This window comes from Miniopterus natalensis, chromosome X, assembly GCF_054644295.1.
Source record: "Miniopterus natalensis isolate mMinNat1 chromosome X, mMinNat1.hap1, whole genome shotgun sequence".
NCBI classification, from domain to species: domain Eukaryota; kingdom Metazoa; phylum Chordata; class Mammalia; order Chiroptera; family Miniopteridae; genus Miniopterus; species Miniopterus natalensis.
In genome coordinates, this window is record NC_142103.1 from 21524924 (window position 1) to 21545828 (window position 20905).

Sequence of the window (20905 nt, forward strand, 5' to 3'; positions counted from 1 at the left end):
TTGGGCATATTGTGATTGCATAATTTTAAGAGAGATGGTCTAGTGTCATGTTGCCTGAATTTGAATCTTGGCTCTGAAACTAAAAGCTGTGTAATCTTAGGTATGTTTTTAACCTCTGTGTGTGTGTTTATTCATTTGAGGAGAATATTTGCCTCAAAAGGTTGTTGTGGAGATTAAATTAGTAAATACACATAAAGCACTTAGAAAAGTGCCTGGCATACAATAAGCATTTCACAAATAGCCACTATGGTAAGGAGGAGAATTGACAAAGGAATGGTGACTCCAATTCCCAATTCACTAACATTGATGGGCCCTGTGCTCCCTTTTTCTCCAATCCTTAATCCTGCCCTCTTATGCTTTTTGTTTTATTTTACCTAGGTTCCTACTTTGATGATGGACACCCAGTTCTCCGAGTTCACACCAGACATCACTCCCATCATGCTGGCTGCCCACACCAACAACTATGAAATCATCAAACTGCTTGTCCAAAAACGGGTCACTATTCCACGGCCTCACCAGATCCGCTGCAACTGTGTGGAGTGTGTGTCCAGTTCAGAGGTAGACAGCCTGCGTCACTCCCGCTCCCGTCTGAACATCTATAAGGCTCTGGCAAGTCCCTCACTCATTGCCTTATCAAGCGAGGACCCTATCCTAACTGCTTTCCGCCTGGGCTGGGAGCTCAAGGAGCTCAGCAAGGTAGAGAATGAGTTCAAGGCTGAGTATGAGGAGCTCTCCCAACAGTGCAAGCGCTTTGCGAAAGACCTGCTGGACCAAGCTCGGAGCTCCCGGGAACTGGAAATCATTCTCAACCATCGAGATGACCATAGTGAAGACCTTGACCCTCAGAAGTGCCATGACCTGGCCAAGCTGAAGGTAGCAATCAAATACCACCAGAAAGAGGTAAGCTGAGTCCTTCTCTGCTTTCAGGGAAGCTTAAGCCCTCTGAGTCCAGAGTAGTGGAGCAGAGTCAGCATTTTTCTACCTCTTAGCCCTTTAAGAAACAAATGGTTAAACAGGCCTCAAAAACAGATCCACTTATCCAAGGTGCATAGAGCCTCTGCATATTTTCTTTATGGCCAGATAAGTAAGGAAAAATACCGATCACCTGGCTCTTTGATAGGAAAGCACTTATTAATTCAACAAATGCTTATTTAGCATTCTTCTAGCTGTTTAGGATACAAAAACTAGATACCCTGTCTTCATGGAGCTTACAAGCTCATGGTAGACATGGGGCACAGTAATTATGGATGGCTCACTGTCTGGATGTTGGTAATTGTTGACAGAACTACGTCCTTGGAAGCCCCTCAACAAGAAGGCCGAGGCATGCATTTGAAAGATGGCCTCCTAACTTTTGGGGTTTACCACTTTGAGGTAGGTCAGTTCAAGCAGAACACAGAATGAAAGGCTTTGTTTTCCACCTTGGTCACATTTACAATCTGGCCAGTGATGTTCTATACCATTAAATCAAACAATTTGGGAGAGACTCCTAGCAACCCCAGAAGCCTAATTTAACTCTTTAAGGAGGCAGTATGGTACAGTAGAAAGCGCAGGAACTTTAGAGCGAAAACAACACGATGCAATTCCAACCCATTAGCTCTATGACCTGAAGAAAGTCACTCAAAATTTTCAGGACATTAGTGTTTTCATTTATAAAATGAAGATGACAGTAATTCCTCCACTTCATAGGGTTATTAAAGGAAATAAATGAGAAAATACTAGTGTGGCACAGGAAGTACATTAATGTCCATTTTCATCTTTCTTCCAACGCTACCAGGAGGCAGATTCAAATAGGTTGAATCAAGAGGTGCTTACCATCTGAAGGGCAACTGGCAGGGCCACCCCTTCGTGGGTCCACCGAACCCTGAGGCAAATCATATTGTGTACTCACCTGGTCTCTTTATCTGAAACAAACAAACAAACAAAATACCATGCCTTTGAAATGAGGCAAAAATGAGTACCAGGGACAACCTTGAAGGGGATTTAAAATGACAAAAGAACAACATGAATATTGAAAGACTGTATTCAGGGAGATAGCAGATGGATAGGCCCACCCAAGTTTCCTTATCCTGTTTTTGCCACTAATCACTTTAAGTTATTTCACTTAGCCTGAAGTTACTCTACCTCACTTTTCTCTTCCAAAAAATGGGGATAATAACAGGAACACTTACCCCCCTGGAAAAATATAAAGTTTAAATTAAATAAAACATAATATACTTATGCAGAATATTCAGCCTACATTAGGCATTCAATAAATATTAGCTGCTATTATTCATTTTTATGGTATATGGTCTGATTCTGTGTACTAAAATTGTAGGTAATAGATACAGTAATGACCCATCCTCTCCCTTACTTCCTCCTCCCTCCCACAGCCTTACTGTTGATATATAGTAGTAATTGTGTTAAGTAGTCTGCTAGAAGGTCTAATTGACTTTTCTTCACTTTGATTTATGTGTATATTTCTAATAATGATGTATATTATACTTTCAGTGTGTTTTTTACTTTACATAAATTGTTCTAATACTGTGAGAAAAAGATTACAGGTATTTTTAGAAAATGAACTGTTTCCAGGTAACAAAATGGTTAATGAGCAAACAACTGTAAAAAATAGATATTAGAGAATATAACTCCAGTTTGCATTCCTTACCTCACTAGATAGCAGATACACTTCATAATTTTAGGCCCTCATCCCCCTGAAAATTGACAGAACACTTAATTTTAAACAATTTCACTGCAATATTTCATCAATTTTGTATTAATGGATTATCTCCCAACTACTTTACCACTTGACTCCTGCTCACATAATCTTCATTTGCCAATTTTAGTTCCTTCTCCATTTGTAAACCATTGTGATGAGTTCTTTACTCTCATGGGGATCTGCTTGGCATATGACCATGGACTTACTGTTGGGTTCTACATTCACTGCCCTCCAACCCTCATTTTTCCCCTCATGTTTTAGTCCTTTACTTTCCTGAAACTTTGTTCCCTATGTCTCTTATTTCATAACTTATCTTATTATTGTTATTACATAATGTCTCTATGTTACTATATGTTCATACAAGATATTTCTCAGCTGTCATTATACCAACCTGGATGTAAGAAGGAACTATATTTCTTTTTGCTCACTTAATTAAGCACCAGAGATTCCAAAACTGTTTTGGGGGTCCATTTGTTATGTACATTCAAGTGGAGGAAAAGGTTATTTGTTTTATTGTGGTAAAATATACATAACATAAAATTTATATTTTAACCATTTTTAAGTTTACAGTTCAATGGCATTAAGTACTTTCACGTTGTTGGGCAACCATCACCACCAGGAGTCATTTTTTGAAGATGCACAAGTTTTGGGGTGTCCACTTTTCTTTCAATTGTGAGCTCATGCAATTAAAGTTTCATATTTTACAGACAACATTATTTTTAATCAATAACACAGGCAAAGTAGCACCTTTTAACTATTCCAAATTATGGATATTCAGCAGTAATGTAAAAGCAATCCAAAAAGCACTGTTTATGCAAAATCAACAATTTTAGGCCTGGTGATATTCCCTCATCATTGTGAATCAAATCAATGAGAACTCTGGAATTTAATAGACTGAACAGGTTCAGTCAGAGCACATCAAACTCCAACTCCAGGATTGCAGCAAATACAGCAAGGATAGTGAGTGACCCTCAACTCCAATGTCAATAATTTCATGGAAAAGAATATACTTTCCTGTAAACCCCCAAAGGGCCCAAAATTTAATTACATGGCCTGAGACTTCAGAACTATTTCAGGCTTTATATATTTAGCTCCAAATTTTCCAAGATAAATTACCTTAACAATGACTACAGATCAATTTTAGTTTAGTTTCTCTTCAAACTAAGCCACACTGATTAGCAGGGCAAGCTTGAAAATTTAGATATACCTTAAGGTTTGCACTTCAAATACACTTCTTCCAGACTGCAAAACATGATTTATATTCATCAAAATCTATATAAATCTCTTCTGAATCGTGACTTCATTTCCACTAAAGAACTCTGCAATCCTTCCCAATCTCTGAAATAGTTTTTTTAAATCTATGGTTCCACTGAGTCTCAAATGGGTGCACACTTAACTCTTAAACAAGAGGTTAGGGGCATTGACCCCCCCAAACACACACAGTTTAAAATCCACCTATAACTTTTGATTCCCCAAAAACTTAACTACTAATATCTTACTATTGACCAGAAGCCTTCCTGATAATATAAATGTCAATCAACACATATTTCATATGTTATATGTATTATATACTGTATTCCTACAATGCATAGCTAAAGAAAAGAAACTATTAAGAAAATCATAAAGAAGAGAAAGTATGTTTAAAGTATTATACGTTTTTTTCTTAAATCCATGTATAACTGGACCTGGACAGTTCAAACCTGTTGTTCAAGAATCAGCTGCAGTCTCTAATTGTTCTCTAATCCACGTCTAGTTTAATACTGAATACTCTCACCTTGAACAAATCAGCAATGTTGTTATTTTGGGGTGTTTTTGTAGTTTCACATTTAGTGTATTTGGATAAAAAACACAATCCTTTGAGCTACTGGTCTTCTAATAATTTAGGTGTTTGTCAGCACTTCATTCTCAGAAGTCCTTGAACTGAGGAAGTAGTCTAAGCCTGTTCAATAAATATCCACAATCTAGTATTTTAAAAAGTGAAACATATAGCCCTGTCCCAGTGGCTCATTTGGTTGGAGCATCATCCCATACACCAAAGGGTTGTGGGTTCAATTCTTGGTCAGGGCACATACCTAGGTTGCGGGTTCTATCCCCAGTTGGGGCGAATACGAGAGGCAACTGATCAATTGTTCTCTCACACCAATGTTTCTTTCTCTCTCTCTCCCTTCCTCTCTTTCTAAAAATCAATAAAAACATATCCTCAGGTGAAAATTTAAAAAAAAAAGGGAAACATACAAATAGTGCTTAAGGCCACAAGCATAAAAAGTGTTGTGATCTTGATAATTTATTTTATATTATGCAATACACTTGAGCACCAATTTTCACAGAACAAACTCTCTTTATGTAGGATGTTATAGAACTAGACAAACTAATCTTTACATAGGACACAAATAAATGAATGAAAACTAATCTATCCTTAGATTATATAGAGAGCAAATGAACTCAGCTTTTCTGTTAGATAAAATTCCTTAAATTCCTTGGAGGCATATAGTTTGTGGGTGCTTACTCATCAAGAAGAAAAATAACTAACATCTTAAGTGAATCATACTCCAGGGTTTGGTGGAACACATTTTGTTTGAAAGTTGCATGTTAGGAGCCCCTAAAAAAGTTGGAGACATCTTTTGAAAGGTAAGTTTTTCCAGATGAGCTTCAGGCCCTAAAGAAAGCTGGACAAGAATTCTCTTCCAGTACCAGAATTATTCAAAGGAGAAACAAACTGTAGATGGGAATGGGACAATTGAGCTAAAAGAGAAAATTTGTCTTTGTTTTCACACCTGATTCCATGCTTAATTCCAGTTGGACCATGAGGTTATATCTTCAAGGATAGATAGGTTACTTTCTCAGTATCTATACTCAGAAAAGGAAAGAGCAGATGCACCATTTCTCCATTCTCTAGTGTCATCCCTGCTGACACCATGTTCAATCTTCTTTTAAAGCATTCTGTGATTCCAACCAGGCAGAAATACTCGTACAAAAAGAAACTTTTTCAACAGGTAGAGGTATTGTAGGAGTGGAGCACCAGAGACTCCTGCACCAGGGAAAAGTACCCAAAGATTAGCCCACCCACATCAAAAAGTTTCAAACAGACAACATGCCTCTATGTCTCTTAAACCTTGAGCTAAAAAGCTGTGTTCTACAAAAGCAAACAAACAAAAAACAGACAATATTTTTCTCTATAAAATGAGCTACAACACAACCTATTTTCCAAAACTGCAAGTTAAGGGGTAGCCAACATTAAAAATTTAGAAGCTACAGTTTCAAGAAAGGTCAATATTTAGGTAATAATAAAACTATTAAAATGATCAATATTGTCAGAATTTGTTATAATCTAGAAGCTTGTGTATTTATGTGTTGTCAACAACAGATTTTATTAATGACATCTTTGTATAAAGGAATCTGAAATATTGAAGTTATATTTCATAACTGTGGCTCCCTAGTCCACTTTATTTGAATACTTGTGTTAAACTAAAAGATACCTCTTGAGATCCTTTCAGAATTTCACTAGGGTCTTTAAGATGAAATTGTGACAAGGGGTAAAGAGTTCAGTGACTTTCCTTACCCTACTAAAATGTAGTTAGTTCCATTCTTCAGGAGTATAAATGGAAATCAACCTCAAAGATTCTTTATTACCCTCAAGAGATGTGACATTTGAGACCGATGTATAGTTTTATCTGTCAATACAAATAACTCCCAAATAACTTTAGGAGCAAAGGGTTATTTTTAAGGTTTTTTGGTTGGTTGGTTGGTTGGTTAGTTGGATGGTTGGTGAACTAAGCGTATTATATTTATATGAAAAATAAGTTTTAAATGTGGACTGGAGGGATAAGGTCTTTGCAAAAGTAATAAGTATGTCCAAGAGGAAATGAGTAAACACCTCTAGTTTGTTAAGGCTATCAATACAACAACACATAATCAGCTTTGGTGTAAAAAAAAATTGTAAAAATCTAGTTGAATAATAAGGGATTAATAATGTTCCGAGTTACATAACCCCTCAGGAACAAAATATTAACCTTAAATGGAATATAATTTATTATTTTCTGAAAGGCTTTTTCATTGTTGTTTTTTCCTCATTGATATTCCTACTAGAACTCAAGTGGACTCCCAAAAAGAATTTAACTTGGTTGGAAAAAAAACAAGCTCAGAAGAATGAAACAAAAGCTATAACTTTGACATGGAGTCCAAACTATAACTTTGATATGGAGTAAATTAAGAAAGTGCTAATCTCTAATAAAGCAGGTATAAAACTATTGGATAATCTTTACTTGTCACATAGACTTGCAAGTATTGTCATATAGACATTTTCAGATATTTCTTAAAAGCCATTATTTCATATATTCTGTCCTATTGTCAGATATATCATACCAAGGCCATTGAAAACTGTATCATTTTTTTGTTCCTTATTACCATTGAAAGTAGGCAGAAAAATTATTTTAACTCTCATTTTACAAAAAAGAAAAGACTATTTTTCAAAGATTTGTTCAGGATTACCTGACAAAGCCAGAAGTAGAAATTCAGACTCCTGGTATAATATTCTCTGAATATACTCCACCTTCTATTGAGTGGGGTTCTTTTATGCCTGTTTCATAGCTTCCAAACTCACCACCAAGTAATTAAAATGACTACAAGTTCTTTGATTTGTGAATGAAAGGTTATTAGTTAAATCTGTTAAAACACATAACAATAAAATGGTGGGATTCAATAGCTAATAAGGTTTATATTCTATTATAATCTAATAACTGGCAGTAATTATCACACATAAGTACACAACAGTGTAATCACAATTTACCACACACTTTAATCAAAGTGCACAGGATGAAGACTTGTGCTTCCTAATTCATTGCCATTTACCAGCCTAACTCCCTTGGTTTTCACACCTTTAAGTCTGTCTCAGAATGATGAACCTGTCTCCCTCTCTATCCCTCCATGCCATACAAGAATTGGCTTTGGTGTTGGTCTCAAGAAGATCCAGAAAAGGAAGATTTGACTTTGGGTGGTAAACACACAATACAATATACAGATGATGTATTATAGAACTGTACATCTGAAACCTATATAATTTCATTAACTAATGTAACTGCAATAATTTTTTTTTAAAAAAGATCCAGAAAAGGGTTACATTGGATAATGGGCCAGCAACTCTCTTCATTCTCCTGAAGAAGAAATTCGGGATTCCAATTAGAGGTATCAATCAGTAGACTGACTAGTTAATATATCTTTCTAATTGGGCTTTTAAGTGCATGACTTGTGTCAATTTCCAGCCAGCTATTTCTATCAATATCAACAACTTAGGGTTGGTTAATTTCCATATGACAAAAACAAGGGTAGGTTCATAAACCTGCTTAGAAACTAACTCTCTGCCATGGCTTTCCACCATAAACAGCTGCATAACTGTTGGCAACTTACTATTTTTCTTCTCTCTCTTGAAAATATCTTCCCTAATTACCTTCCCTTATTTCCTACACTTATTTCTTTTCTTTTTTTAAATATATCTTTATTGATTTCAGAGAGAGGAAGGGAGAGGGAGAGAGAGAGATCGAAACATCAATGATGAGAGAACCATTGATCGGCTACAGCCCCCAACCCGGGCATGTACCCTGACCAGGAATCAAACCCTGATGGGCTGGATCCTAGGTCGACGCTCAACTGCTGAGCCACGCCCGGCTGGGCCCTACACTTATTTCTTATCACTATTGATTCTATTTCTAATTCTGTTCCAAAGAACAAACATAACACAAATATCACTGCTTGGAGCAGGGTTACATCTAATAATTCTTAAACACATAAACCACACAATCAAAGTAAACGCTGTAATATATTTTATCTATTCCTGAGGCGTCATTATAGTGCAGTCTTTCCAGGTGACCCACTTAGCCAAGCGGCTAGCCAGCTCCACATATTACGAGGTTGTAGCATGTTCCTGCTTTGATACCTAAGGATCACATTGACCATTTGTTGTTTTATAGGCTAGTTCAAGTTTTATCTTGTTTCAAGGTCTGGAATAGTCTCACAGATTCCTCTTGGTTTATTTGATGACTTGCTTAAGTTAGCATGGTTGCTTGTATTCTCTCATAATACTAACAGTTTTAATAAGCTCTAACTAATCTGTTGTAGAATTGTATAAAGTCCATATTCCAGAATCCTAGTAGAAGAAATAGCTACCCTTTAGTGCATATATTTGAGGAGCACCAGATCTATTTACAGTTCAATTGCTCATCAAAGAGAATTTGTAGCAACTTATAGGCTTTCCTTGGATATGTTTCCTGATCTTGCCCAAGTATTTATGCTTTGAGTCTTATTTTGACACAAAATTATAGCCCAATTTCCCAAAGTCCAAATTCCTAGTGCAGAGTTCACATCGTCCCTGGCCGTTTCTAAACTTTTAATTAAAGCATAGAGGGTATTATGCAAAGAGAAATAAGTCAGACAGAGAAAGACAAATACCATGATTTCACTTATATGTGGACTCTAAAAAAATGAACAAAAAAAACAAAGACTCAAAAAAATAGAGAACAAACTGATGGTTGCCAGAGGGGGTAGGGGGGTGAAAGGAAAGAAAAAGGTGAAGGGGATTAAGAGGTACAAACTTCCAGTTAAAAAATAAATAATCCATGGAGATGTAGTAATGTAATAATTCCCAGCACAGGGAATATAGTCAATAATATTGTAATAACTTGGCATAGTAACAGATGGTTACTAGACTTTGTGTGGTAAATATATCATAAGGTATATAAATGTTGAATCACTATGTTGTACACTTGAAATTAATATACTATTATATGCCAACTATACTTTAATAAAAATTAAAAACTTATTTTTAAAAGCATAGATTCTATTAACTTCTATCCACTTCCTGTGTTATTCTTCTTCTTGGTGGCTACATGTATAGATTTCCTTGATTAACCGTTATCACTAATCTTCCTTGTAAAACCGCTTTTACTGGAATGGTAGGATAGACATTCTTCTTCCTTTTCCACTGCTCCAGTTAGGTGGGTCCATTTACACCACATTTTTTATTTGCCATTTTGGACATACTGTATCTCTAGAGTCCCCTACACTGGAAAAATAAGGTTCAGTTTGTCCAGTTATTACAGCAGCAAAGTTCCTCAAGCTGCTGTGTGATATGGCATGTAATTATGCACAGTAATTGCTTAATGATATAATTTTTATTTCTTCTCTTGGTGTCGTGGTACACTTCAATTCTCCTGTATCCTCATCTACTCTATTAATCTTTCTAAATAGCAGTCTATTGTAGAACTTCTTCATACCTGTGTGTTTGAGCAGCTCCATAAGTTCTGAGTTTTCAAAAAGATCTGTGGTAGCTTTTCTTGATAAAGCAGTCTCTTTCTTAAATTTGTTAAATCAACTTGTCCTGAAATTCAGTAACAAAAATGATTTATGTTTCTCCTGCTACTGTTCATCCAAATAAAACCTGGTTATATAGTCTATAATTTCCCCCATTTACCTTTAAAGGTAGCCAATTGTCTGTGTATGCAAACCTCTGTATTAGATGCAACATGTCATGTTGGTTAGCTCTAAAGTTACCTGAATTAAGTGTCTTTATTCCCTTTGACCATAATATGCTTTAGGACTCTATATGAATTGGTATAGTCTGGTTTCTGTCAATGTGGATTGACTTCTATGTGTCACTTCTTCACAATTTGCATATATCACTTTGTCTAATGGTACACTTTTATGTCTTTATATAGTTGTTACCCATGTCATGAGATGCAAAAATCGTTCTCTGGAAAGGAGGACCATAGTGTCCATAGACTTGTCTGAAGGATAGCTATTCTTCCAAATGGAAGTAAGGATACTACATGGCATGGAATTAGTATGATCAGTGAATTTTCCACACATTTAATTGGGCCCTCTCTTTTGATATGGGGGTCCTCTATTACATTTCCCCCTTCTGGTATCTTTAGAATTATTGTAAGTAAATACCAATCCATACTTTGTTTAAATTCATATTGTTCCATCTCTCAATAGTTAAAATTTCTTTTTTTAAAGGTAGTTTATATTTCTTTTTTCTTTTTATTGAATTTTGGGGGTGACACTGGTTAACAAAATTATACAGGTTTCAGGTGCCCAATTCTATAACACATCATCTTTACACTGTATTGTGTGTTCACCATCCCAAGTAAAAACTCCATCCATCACCATTTACCCTCACTATACCCTCCTCCACCACCCTCCTCCCCCCATCCCCCCAGCAATCACCACACTGTTATCTGTGTCCATGAGTTTTTTATTTATTTTTATTTTTTGCTCAATCCTTCTACCCATGCCCACCCAGGCACCCGCCCCTGGCAGCTGTCAGCCTTCTCTCTATGGAATACTACTCAGTCATAAAAAAGGAAATCTTACCCCTTGCAACAGCATCTATGGACCTATGGAGCATTGTGCTAAGTGAAATAAGCCAATCAGAGAAAGACAAGTACCATATAATTTCACTTATATGTGGAATCTAATGAACTAATTAGCAAAATAGTGAGTTAAAATTTCTGTCAATGCTACAGCAGTTTCACTATAATAAGCCTATCAGCTTTTCTTTATATATTTCGCTATGCCCAAGAAGATATATTTTATCCATTACTAGCTATACCCAAGGAGATATACTTTATCCATTACTACTTATAGACCATTATCTCTAAGTCTATGCCATAAGTATTTGGCTTTCCATTGGTGACTAGTTCTTGTAGGGCTTTATCTAGCCCCCTTCTAGTACTAGTACTTCTCTCATTACTTGGTATAATCTGCCATTTCCATTCGGGGAACCAATACTGCAGAGTAGTTCAATGTGGGTCAGCATTTGAGGAGGAAACAGTCCTGCATTGCAACCTCTTGGCCTCTGCTTTTTGAAAACTTTTCCCCTGCAGAAGTTATCTGAAAACATTTTTGCAGTTTTATTATCTGGTAGATGCTGCTTTTCCAGAATTATTTCCCCTAGTCAGCTATAGAATCCGTTGGTTGACACACTTTCCTAAAGGCCTAGTATGGAGGCCTTTTAAAGTAAGAAGTTATATCTTCTTAAATAGAAGTGTTCCAGTATTGTCCTGTTGACGTGAAAATATTCACTAAAGGTCATCCTAGGGATTATTCCCTTTTCAGTTTCCATTCATTGCAGAACAATGGAATTGGGTCTTAAGATGTAATAGAGTTCATCAGGTCTTCACTCCATTGTTAGGTGAGGAGTTTTTTTGTTATTGTTTATGCCTTTTATCAGGAATCTTAGCAGGAGAACAAGTACAGGCAAAGAAAGAACCATATGGCTAAAGTAAGAGCTTTTAAAACAAGTACAATGAAGAAAAGAGACCAGCCTCTGCTGGAACTAAATCAAATATTATTGGTGCTATATGGTATTAGTAAGGAAAATGTGCAGAACTAGGAGAAAATTTGTATTACTAATATTCAGAAAAATCAGAAAATATTTGAAACAAAAAGAAAAGAAATTATTTGAAACAGAGAAACGATCAGTTCTTGCATGCTGGTGGGGTCTCATCCACTTCTCAAGTCATCATTTACACCAGAGAGTACATCATCATATATGTTTTCTATGTCTAACATAGCTTGATCTATATCAAACACTAGGTCTTCATCTTCTCTTGGTGTCAGTATTGATTCTAAGTCTGAGAGATCAGCGAGATCTGGTAGTGGATCTTCCTCGGAATGAGGTGCACCCGCTTCTATCTGTTCTGCTACATCATTTTGCTCTGCACAAGGAACTTGTTCTTGTGAAATTAATTGCAAAATCTCTTCAGCTATTCTTATTAACTGGGCAACGCAATCAACAAGTCCACCAACTAGCACAGGGATTGGCACAGCCTCCATGCCTCAATGCTCTTCTCAGAAGATAAAATAATCTTAAAAGCTGTTGCAAATGGACTCTTGGTGACAATGAATCCTGTGGGGCTGGCAATGGTTCTGTGGTTGCTTGGTCCAGAAATCAGGCTGTTGATATGATTATGATGATGATAAAGTACAGAATGAGGCCAGTGGTCCTATAACAATTTTTGATAAAGTTGGTGAACCTTCCACAAAATTACATGTGGTATTCTTGTTGGTACTGGTGGTGAACTGCTGTTATAATGACCATCTGGCAGATTGTCACAGCCAAGAGAAAACAGCAAAGCAGACCTAACAACAAAAAAGAGAAATATAAAGATTAGTATCCTTGAGCCTTTATGCATCCTACAGATTCTGGCTACAGGGTAAGGTTGAAAAGGTATCCCTAGATGTTATTGTTCCTCTTTTTGTGATCCTTATAAGGATCTACTACTCATACTCTCCTTTAAATACTTCATGGTCTTTATCTCTTCTTAGGGGATTAGAGAACAAAGTGAGTGTAGGTGAGTTTATCTATCTTTCTTAAACAACTCTATTAAAGAAGATATATTCACTCAGTCTTTCAGTTAATTCTGTCTTTATTAACATCTTTGCCTGATTGCCATTTATATCTGGTGCTGCTAAATTCTTTCTGTGCTTTTAATAATCCACGCACTAAAGTTTCCAACTTCCTCTGGAGCCTAGGAAATTTATGGTAAATGAAAGTCTCACATTCTCTTTCTTTTGCAAATTTTGGACAGCTTCTCTTGTAAAATTAGTTCTTTGGTCATTTCCTATTACTGCCAATATTCCATATCTATCATATAGTTTCTCTAACTTTGTCTAAAAGCCATGGTCATACTATTCTCATCTGGTGTGCTTTGCAAACCTTCTTTCTGAGTGCTTATGCTTCTATAAAGCAATATTCTTTGTTTAAACATCTAGGAAATGGCCCAATATAATCTACATGTCACATTTGTCTGGTTTACCACCACCACTTCCCTTAAAAATGAGTTATATATAAAAAATAAAAAAGTCATAGAGATGTAATATCTGTGGAAATAGCATAGGGAAAATAGTCAATATCATCATAATAAGTGTGTATGGTGACAGATGGTTACTAGACTTATTATGGTGACCACATCGTAAGTAATATAAATGTCAAATCATTATGTTGTACACCTGAAACTAATATAATATTCCATGTCAAATATACTTTAATAAAAATAGCTTGTTGAAGATTCAAGTTTTTAGTAATTTGACGTACCTTATATTGCTTACTTGCTTTCTTGTTTGATTCATACTTTTTTTTACTTTTTTTTTTTAACTCTCCCCTGTTTACCTAGGACATTCATGTCCATATGCCCTGAGGTTTCATGTGCCAATTCTGCAACCTTAAATTGAACTGGCAAGAGAACTGAGTTGGGACTTGGAGTCCCCAAGACTTTAGAGTATGCGTTATTTTGGGGGTATCCAATTGCTTCATCTTATGTAGATTAAGATGAGCTGGTACATATCCTACATGAACTGTTAAATTCCTTTCATTGGTTTATTTTTATATCGCCCTTTATGGGATTGCTGTTCCTGCTATAGTCCAGTCTATAATTTTACATTACAGCATATATCTTCAGTTTGTGACTGATCACTGTAGCTATATATTTTGACTGTTTTCTTGGGAATGTATATATATTAAATTCCTAGCTACCAGTCCTGCATATTAGGCCGTTTTTTTCTCTCCAGCCTCAAACTTCTTCTAATGGAGAGTATTAGGAAGCAGCCATCCATCTCACTCCTTTAGAATAATTCCAAATCTGTTATTGCCCTGTTTCCAGCAGTTCTGACCACAGCAATGCTCAGCTCACTATACCTTAGACCTTTACTGGAGTACAGCAAGTCATCAGCCAGATGGCCTGTGATTTTCACATGGAACTTGCTGGTCTCCACAGGGCCTAGTTTGACCCACTCAGTTATAAACTATCTGCCCTTAGCGTAAGTCCTGTCAGAACCACACTATTTTTTGGTCTAAAATCCTCACAGTAGAAATGGGGTTTGCCATATATTAATGGTCAAAACCATAATGATCAGAAGGCATGATTTTGGTTATAGGCAACCTTCCATCTGAAGTATGGGAGAATGGGTATTAGAGGCATAACAGTTTGTTTTATTAACTCAAATGAAAAGAAATCATGCAAGGAATTTGGCATTAATGTAGAATTGAATCAGCTCATCAGAAGGGAAACACAGAAGAAAGGTATGTGTTAAATTTTACTAGAGAGCACCGTCACATTTTCAAAGGAAACAATAACCTACTATGGTACCCATAGCCCAAAGGCATGAGAGGATGATAGGAACACTCACACAAAAACTATTTAACTTCTGGTTTCCCTTTCACCCAGTTCTTTCTCGGGTACTCTACCTCCCTCTAGAACTCTTTCATTCCTCTTCTTGGTCGATATACCTCCATTTCTTCATGATTTTTACTCTATTTCACTTACTGTCTCTATCTTCCACTATCCCTTCCCATCATATTTTCTTTTCTCTCTCTCTAAATGGGGAAAATTTAGAAATAAATTATATTCCATTTATCAAAATGGTATTTTGTTTATAGACTCTCACATTGCACACTCTAAACATGAAAAGCAGAGGTAGAACATTTCATACTTTACTATCTTATAAAGACTAATTTAGCTATTACTTATGCAACCCTTGATTTACTTTGTCTACCACTTGGTTACCTTTGATGGGAAAAATTTCCTGACCTAGCCTTAACCCAGATGACCACTGCGTTAACTAATCCACAATTCCTATCTTCAAAGCATCTTGGACCCTAGGAGCTGGGGGTGTGGGAGGGCAAGGAAGATGTTTAGAAACTGCTAAGTACTGTAGTACTAAGAAAGAGTAACAGTATAGCATCAGCTTATTCCAGTTATGATAATTTCCAAAGCAACCAATCCCGGACACCTTAGTTTGCCTAAAGGGGTATTTTGTATAGTTTATGCTTAGCCCCAAATCACCTTAAGGACTTTTTTATTAGCTGCTCCCTCTGCCTGAGATCCATTTCCCCCAGGAAAAAAATGGCTTCTTCTTATTCTAGTCTCAGCTTAAATATTATCTCTTCAGATTTTTGATCCTCCAACATGAAAAGACTCCCTAATCATCCCTTTCTCATTATGCATACAGTGCATTTTTATATTATGGCACCTATAATTACCTCATATTTTCTTGTTTATTTATTTGATTTTCTGTCTTCCACCCCACCAGCACACACACACACACACACACACACAAATGCAAGTGCCATGAGATTAGGAAGCTTGTCTGTTTTGCTTTTTGTTGTATCCCCAAAAGCACAGAAGAGAGCTTGCCACATAGTAGGTAAACAGTAAGTGTTGCTAAATAAAGGAAGGAAGGAAAGGAGAGAGGAACAACTTTTAGGTCTTTTATTCAGTAAATATTATCAAGTTACAACCATGCATGGGGATAGCAGGAGGTATAAAATTAAACCAATTAATTAAAACACACAGTTAATAAAATGAGCAGGTAATCCACAGATTGAGAGAAAAATATTTACAAAACATATATCTGACAAAGAAGTTGTGTCCAGAATGTATAAAGAGCTCCTACAACTCAAAAGTAAAAAGACAAACAAACCAATTTTGAAGATGGCCAAAAGATTTGAACAAACATTTCATGAAGAAAAAGAAATACAAGCATATCTTGTTTTATTGTGTTTCACTTTATTGTGCTTCACAGATAGTGTGTTTTTTACAAATTAAAGTCTGTGGGAACCCTGGATTGAGCAAGTATATATTGATGCCATTTTCCCAACAGCATTTGCTCACTTTGTATCCCTGTTTCATAATTCAAACTTTTTCATTATTATTATATTTGTTATAACAAGGTGATCTGTGATCACTGATATTTGAGAAATCATGAAAGGAAGAGTAAATCAATGTGGCAAACTTTAACTGATGAGGCAAACATCACTGTTGTCTTATTTTAAGAAATTGCCACAGCCACCCCAACCTTCAGTAACCACCATCCTGACCAGTCAGCAGCCATCAACATCAATGCAAGACCCTCCACCAGCAAAAAAATGTATGACTTGCTGAAGGCTCAGATGATGGTTAGCAATTTTAGCAATAAAGCATTAATTAAGGTATGTACATTGTTTTTGAAACATAATGCTATCACACACTTAATAGGCCACAGTATAGTGTAACATAGCTTTTGTATGCACTGGAAAACATTGTGACTAGCTTTATTGCAATATTTGCTTTATTGTGGTGGTCTGCAGCTGAACCTGTAATATCTCCAAGGTATGCCTGTAGCTAATAAGAAGGCGAAAATATATTCAGCATCATCAATCATCATCGAAATGCAATTAACATCACAATAAGACACCATAACACTCTCACTAGACTGGTTAAAATTAAAGACTAGTAACATCAAATGTTGCCAAAGATGTAGAGCAACCAGAATTCTCACATATTGCTGGTGGGAGTGTAAAAATAGTACAACCTCTTTTAAAACATCTGGAAGTTTGGTGTTTTTTAAATTAAGCAAGCACCTATGCAGTCCCAGCAATTCTACTCCAAGGTATTTACCCAAGAAATGAAAGTTTACAAAAAGATTTTCACAATACTGGCCATGGCAGCCTTATGCATAATACCTCTCCCCCCAAAAAGTGGAAAGAGCCCAGGTGTTGATCAAAAGGAGAATGGTTAAGGAAACTAGTATATTCATACAATGTGATACTAATATACAATAAAAAGAAAGCCACTACTGATAGGGACAATATGGATGGATATCAAAACATTAAACTTAATGAAAAAAAAAGACACAAAAGAATACATATTGTATGATTCCATTCACATGTAATTCTATAAAATGCCAAATTATCTATGGTAGAAAAAATCAGAATAGTGGTTGCATCTAGGGGATTGGGAACTGACTGGGAAGAGGCATAAGAAAACTTTTTGGAGTGATGATAATAATCATGCTTTAAGAGTTTTAGATTACACCAGAGTATGGATTTGTCAAAACTCATAGAATGGTGCTTTTAAGGTTTGTGCATCTCACTGTATGTAAATTTTACTCCCTTCAAAAAGTAACCAAGTATAATCCCCAGCCTCAAGAACTATATATCAGATGAGATGACATGCCCATAAATAATTATTCTAATAAATGCTCACATTTATGGAAGAACCTATTATATTTTAAGCACTGTGAAACCTACTTTTCTTATATTAGTACATTTAATCTTCACAATGATTCTATAGTTACAGAAAGAAAAACTGAGGATCAGAGAAATTAATTTGCCCATAGTAAAATGGTAAGTAAAGTTGCAGAACTGGAAATCAGCCCAGGTCTGAGTCCTAAAGTCCTTTGCCAGAGACACAAATTCTGGTGCCTACTGGAGCAAAATTTGCCTTATTTGCACCAAAGAAGACATCACATTCTAAGCAGGAATAGAACTGACAGTGTTAATCTAATTTGCCATCCTTGGAAACTGGCTGAATTCCAAATTCTTAAGACAGTGAGTCCTACGGCAGAGAGACGGAGAGAGCCTGATCAGTCCCCTCAGGGATCCACATCATTTGTTACAGGAATGTGGCGTCCATTTTATCTGCCTTTCCACTGACCTACTGAATTGGCCCAAACACTCATAAACTTTAACTCACCTATGACAGAGCCGAGATGGATGAGAGGGTCAAGGTGCTGCCTAGTAAACGTTTTCTGGGCTTTCGCTTTCAAATGGAATACGAACGTTCCCGTCACAACTAAAAAACAACAACGAAAAAGGATAAACAGCAAATTTGATAGGTTTAAAGATATCCGCAATCTTTGGAAACAAAGACAAGCCGAACTAAAATTTCAGAGAACTAAGAATCCTTCGTAAGTGAGCCGATAGTCATGAGGTGATTGCTAATTCTGAGTAGAAGTTGAAGACGAGTTTTGGCCCGAAGGCAGAGTGACTCTACTAAGGAAAAGGAGGAATTTTCATAAAATTTGAGACTAGCATAATAGATTGGAAATTTGAGAAGCCTGAAATACAGGGCTAGTTTTCCTTACCTGAAGTTAGCTCGGTTCTAGGCTGGCGCCGAAAAGTGAAAGCCTCAGTGAAATGTACCGCAGTCTCGCGGTACTTCAGAGAAATTCTCAGTAGTGGGAGAGGAACTGCCGTAAATACACTGCCGCTCTCTGAAGGCAGGATTTTGAAGGCGGGATTTGAAGGCGGGATTTGAAGGCGGGATTTGAAGGCGGGATTTGAAGGCGGGATTTGAAGGCGGGATTTGAAGGCAAGATTTTGAAGGCGGGATTTTGAAGATGGGAGAGCCTGGGGTGGCTAATAAGTTAATAAGCTTAAAACCATCCCCAAAGGGCACTTTGGGCAAAGTGATTCTAAAACTCAAGATATAGAAAGGACTTAGTGTAGACAAAATATCTTGAAGAACAAAATTGGAGGATATATACTATCATATATTAAGGCTAGCTATACAGCTACAGTAATTATGACAGCATGGCACTGGTGCGAGTAAATCAATGGAACCATGACACTTCACACCAGATACCAAAGTAATACTACTAATAACTTGAAATGGATAATAGATCTAAATATGAAATGTAAAACATTAAATCTTCTAGACCAAACCATAGGCAAATATCTTCAATACATTTGGTAGGCAAAAATTTCTTATTAGTTGATAAATTGGATTTCATTAAAATTAAGAACTTCCATTTATCAAAAGACACCTTAAGAGCCTGAAAAGTCTCACAGACTAGGAGAAAATATTCACAATACATATATCCAACATAGGACTTGTATCCAGTATATAGATATATTTTTAAACTCCTTCAAATCATCAAGAAAAAAACCCAGACTATCCAATTTTAAAAAGTAGAAAAAAATTGAATGGCATTTCATAGAAAAGAACATCTAAATGTCCAACCAGCATACGAATAGGTTTTCATTATTATTACTTATGAGTTAAATGCAATTTAAAACTACAGTGAGACACACAAAACTCCACCAGAATAGCTAAAATTGAAAAAACTGACGAGACCAAGCACTGAGAAGAATGTGGAGCAACTTGACTAGAATTCTCATACATGGTTGGTGAAAGCGTTAATTGGTACAACTACTTTGGAAAACTGTTTTGCAGTATGCACTGAGATGAAACACACCTTTATTGTATGACTCTATAATTCTACTCCTAAGTATATAACCAAAATAAAAGAGTACAAATGTCCATAAAACTACATGTACAAGAATGTTGAAATAAGCTAAATACATGAAAGTGTGTATCATGTAATTTCATTTATATAAGTGAGATTTAAGAACAGGCAAATGAAACTATAGAACAGAAGTAAACACAGTAGTTTCCTCTAGGTGGGGGTTGCTAGAAATGTTCTATGTCTTGATATAATTACATATGTAAAGAAAACATTCAACTATACTCTTATAATTTATATACTTCACTGTATGAATGGTATATATAAAAAATATTTTATTTTTAATTTTGGGTTTCCTTCCTATAAAGCCAGTAAGGACAGTGAGAAAGTGGTGAGAGTTTTCCCAAGGTAGGCTAGCCAGTAATCACAGCCGATGAAAATGAAATGAAGTCTGAAGGTACAGAAAAGGGTCCCTTTGGCCTGTGTGGCTCTCTACTTCTTGTTAGTGCTAAGTAAAGAAAGAGGTCCTTATAGCTAGATAGAGTTGTAAATTGAGGCAAAATGAGATAAACCATATCTTACAAGTAGCTCAGAAAGCTAGCTGGGGCAGAGGCCATGCTCTCTATCTGATAACTAGGATCTTTAATCTTATAGATTTTTATTAATTTCACACTTATGACATTTTTGTCAGTACAACTAATCAAAAGCCACCATTTTTCTTTTATCTGACAGTCTTACCCTGCTATTTTGTGATGCTCACAAGTGGCAAAGTGGCAATAAGTGTTTAACAGGAGGATGGAAAAGGAGCAAAGGAATCCAAATCCTCTCAGCCTATGTTTATAGTCGATAAGCTTCTCTGCATCAGGCAAGGTAAATTAGTTCATATCCAAAGGGAGCACAGGCAGTTATGTGGGAGAAATTAAAATGTGCCTCTGGCAAATATAGGTGCCAGTTTCCTATTTACAAGCAGTAATTTTTTTTTCATAATGTTCCATACTTTACTGCTGCAGTACCATTTGGATAAATGCATTCAATATAGATTTTTTTGAAAAACACCCCCAGACATTATTTCTCATTGCCCTCCTTACTCCTGAGGAAAACATCAAGAGGTCCTTATCCCCAAAGGGCAAATTTTATAATTTTGACATAGCAGGAGCTCTCTGGGGGTCCACAGTGAACAAAGCAACAATATTTACCCTTTAAACTCTTTTT

The 20905-nt window shown here is 36.2% G+C and overlaps 2 protein-coding genes across 2 annotated transcripts in view; one reads left to right on the top strand and one right to left on the bottom strand.

The window, feature by feature from the left end:
- TRPC5 (transient receptor potential cation channel subfamily C member 5) overlaps window positions 1–20905 on the top strand; it is a 272059-nt gene that overhangs the window by 168487 nt on the left and 82667 nt on the right. The window contains exon 4 of the mRNA XM_016198072.2: window positions 379–900. Within this exon, the coding sequence (XP_016053558.1) occupies window positions 379–900 (522 nt within the window). The remainder of the gene's footprint in view (window positions 1–378; window positions 901–20905) is intronic.
- Window positions 12191–12523, bottom strand: TRPC5OS (TRPC5 opposite strand). The gene has a single exon (XM_016198541.1). It carries the CDS (start codon window positions 12521–12523, stop codon window positions 12191–12193), a length of 333 nt encoding a protein of 110 aa, XP_016054027.1.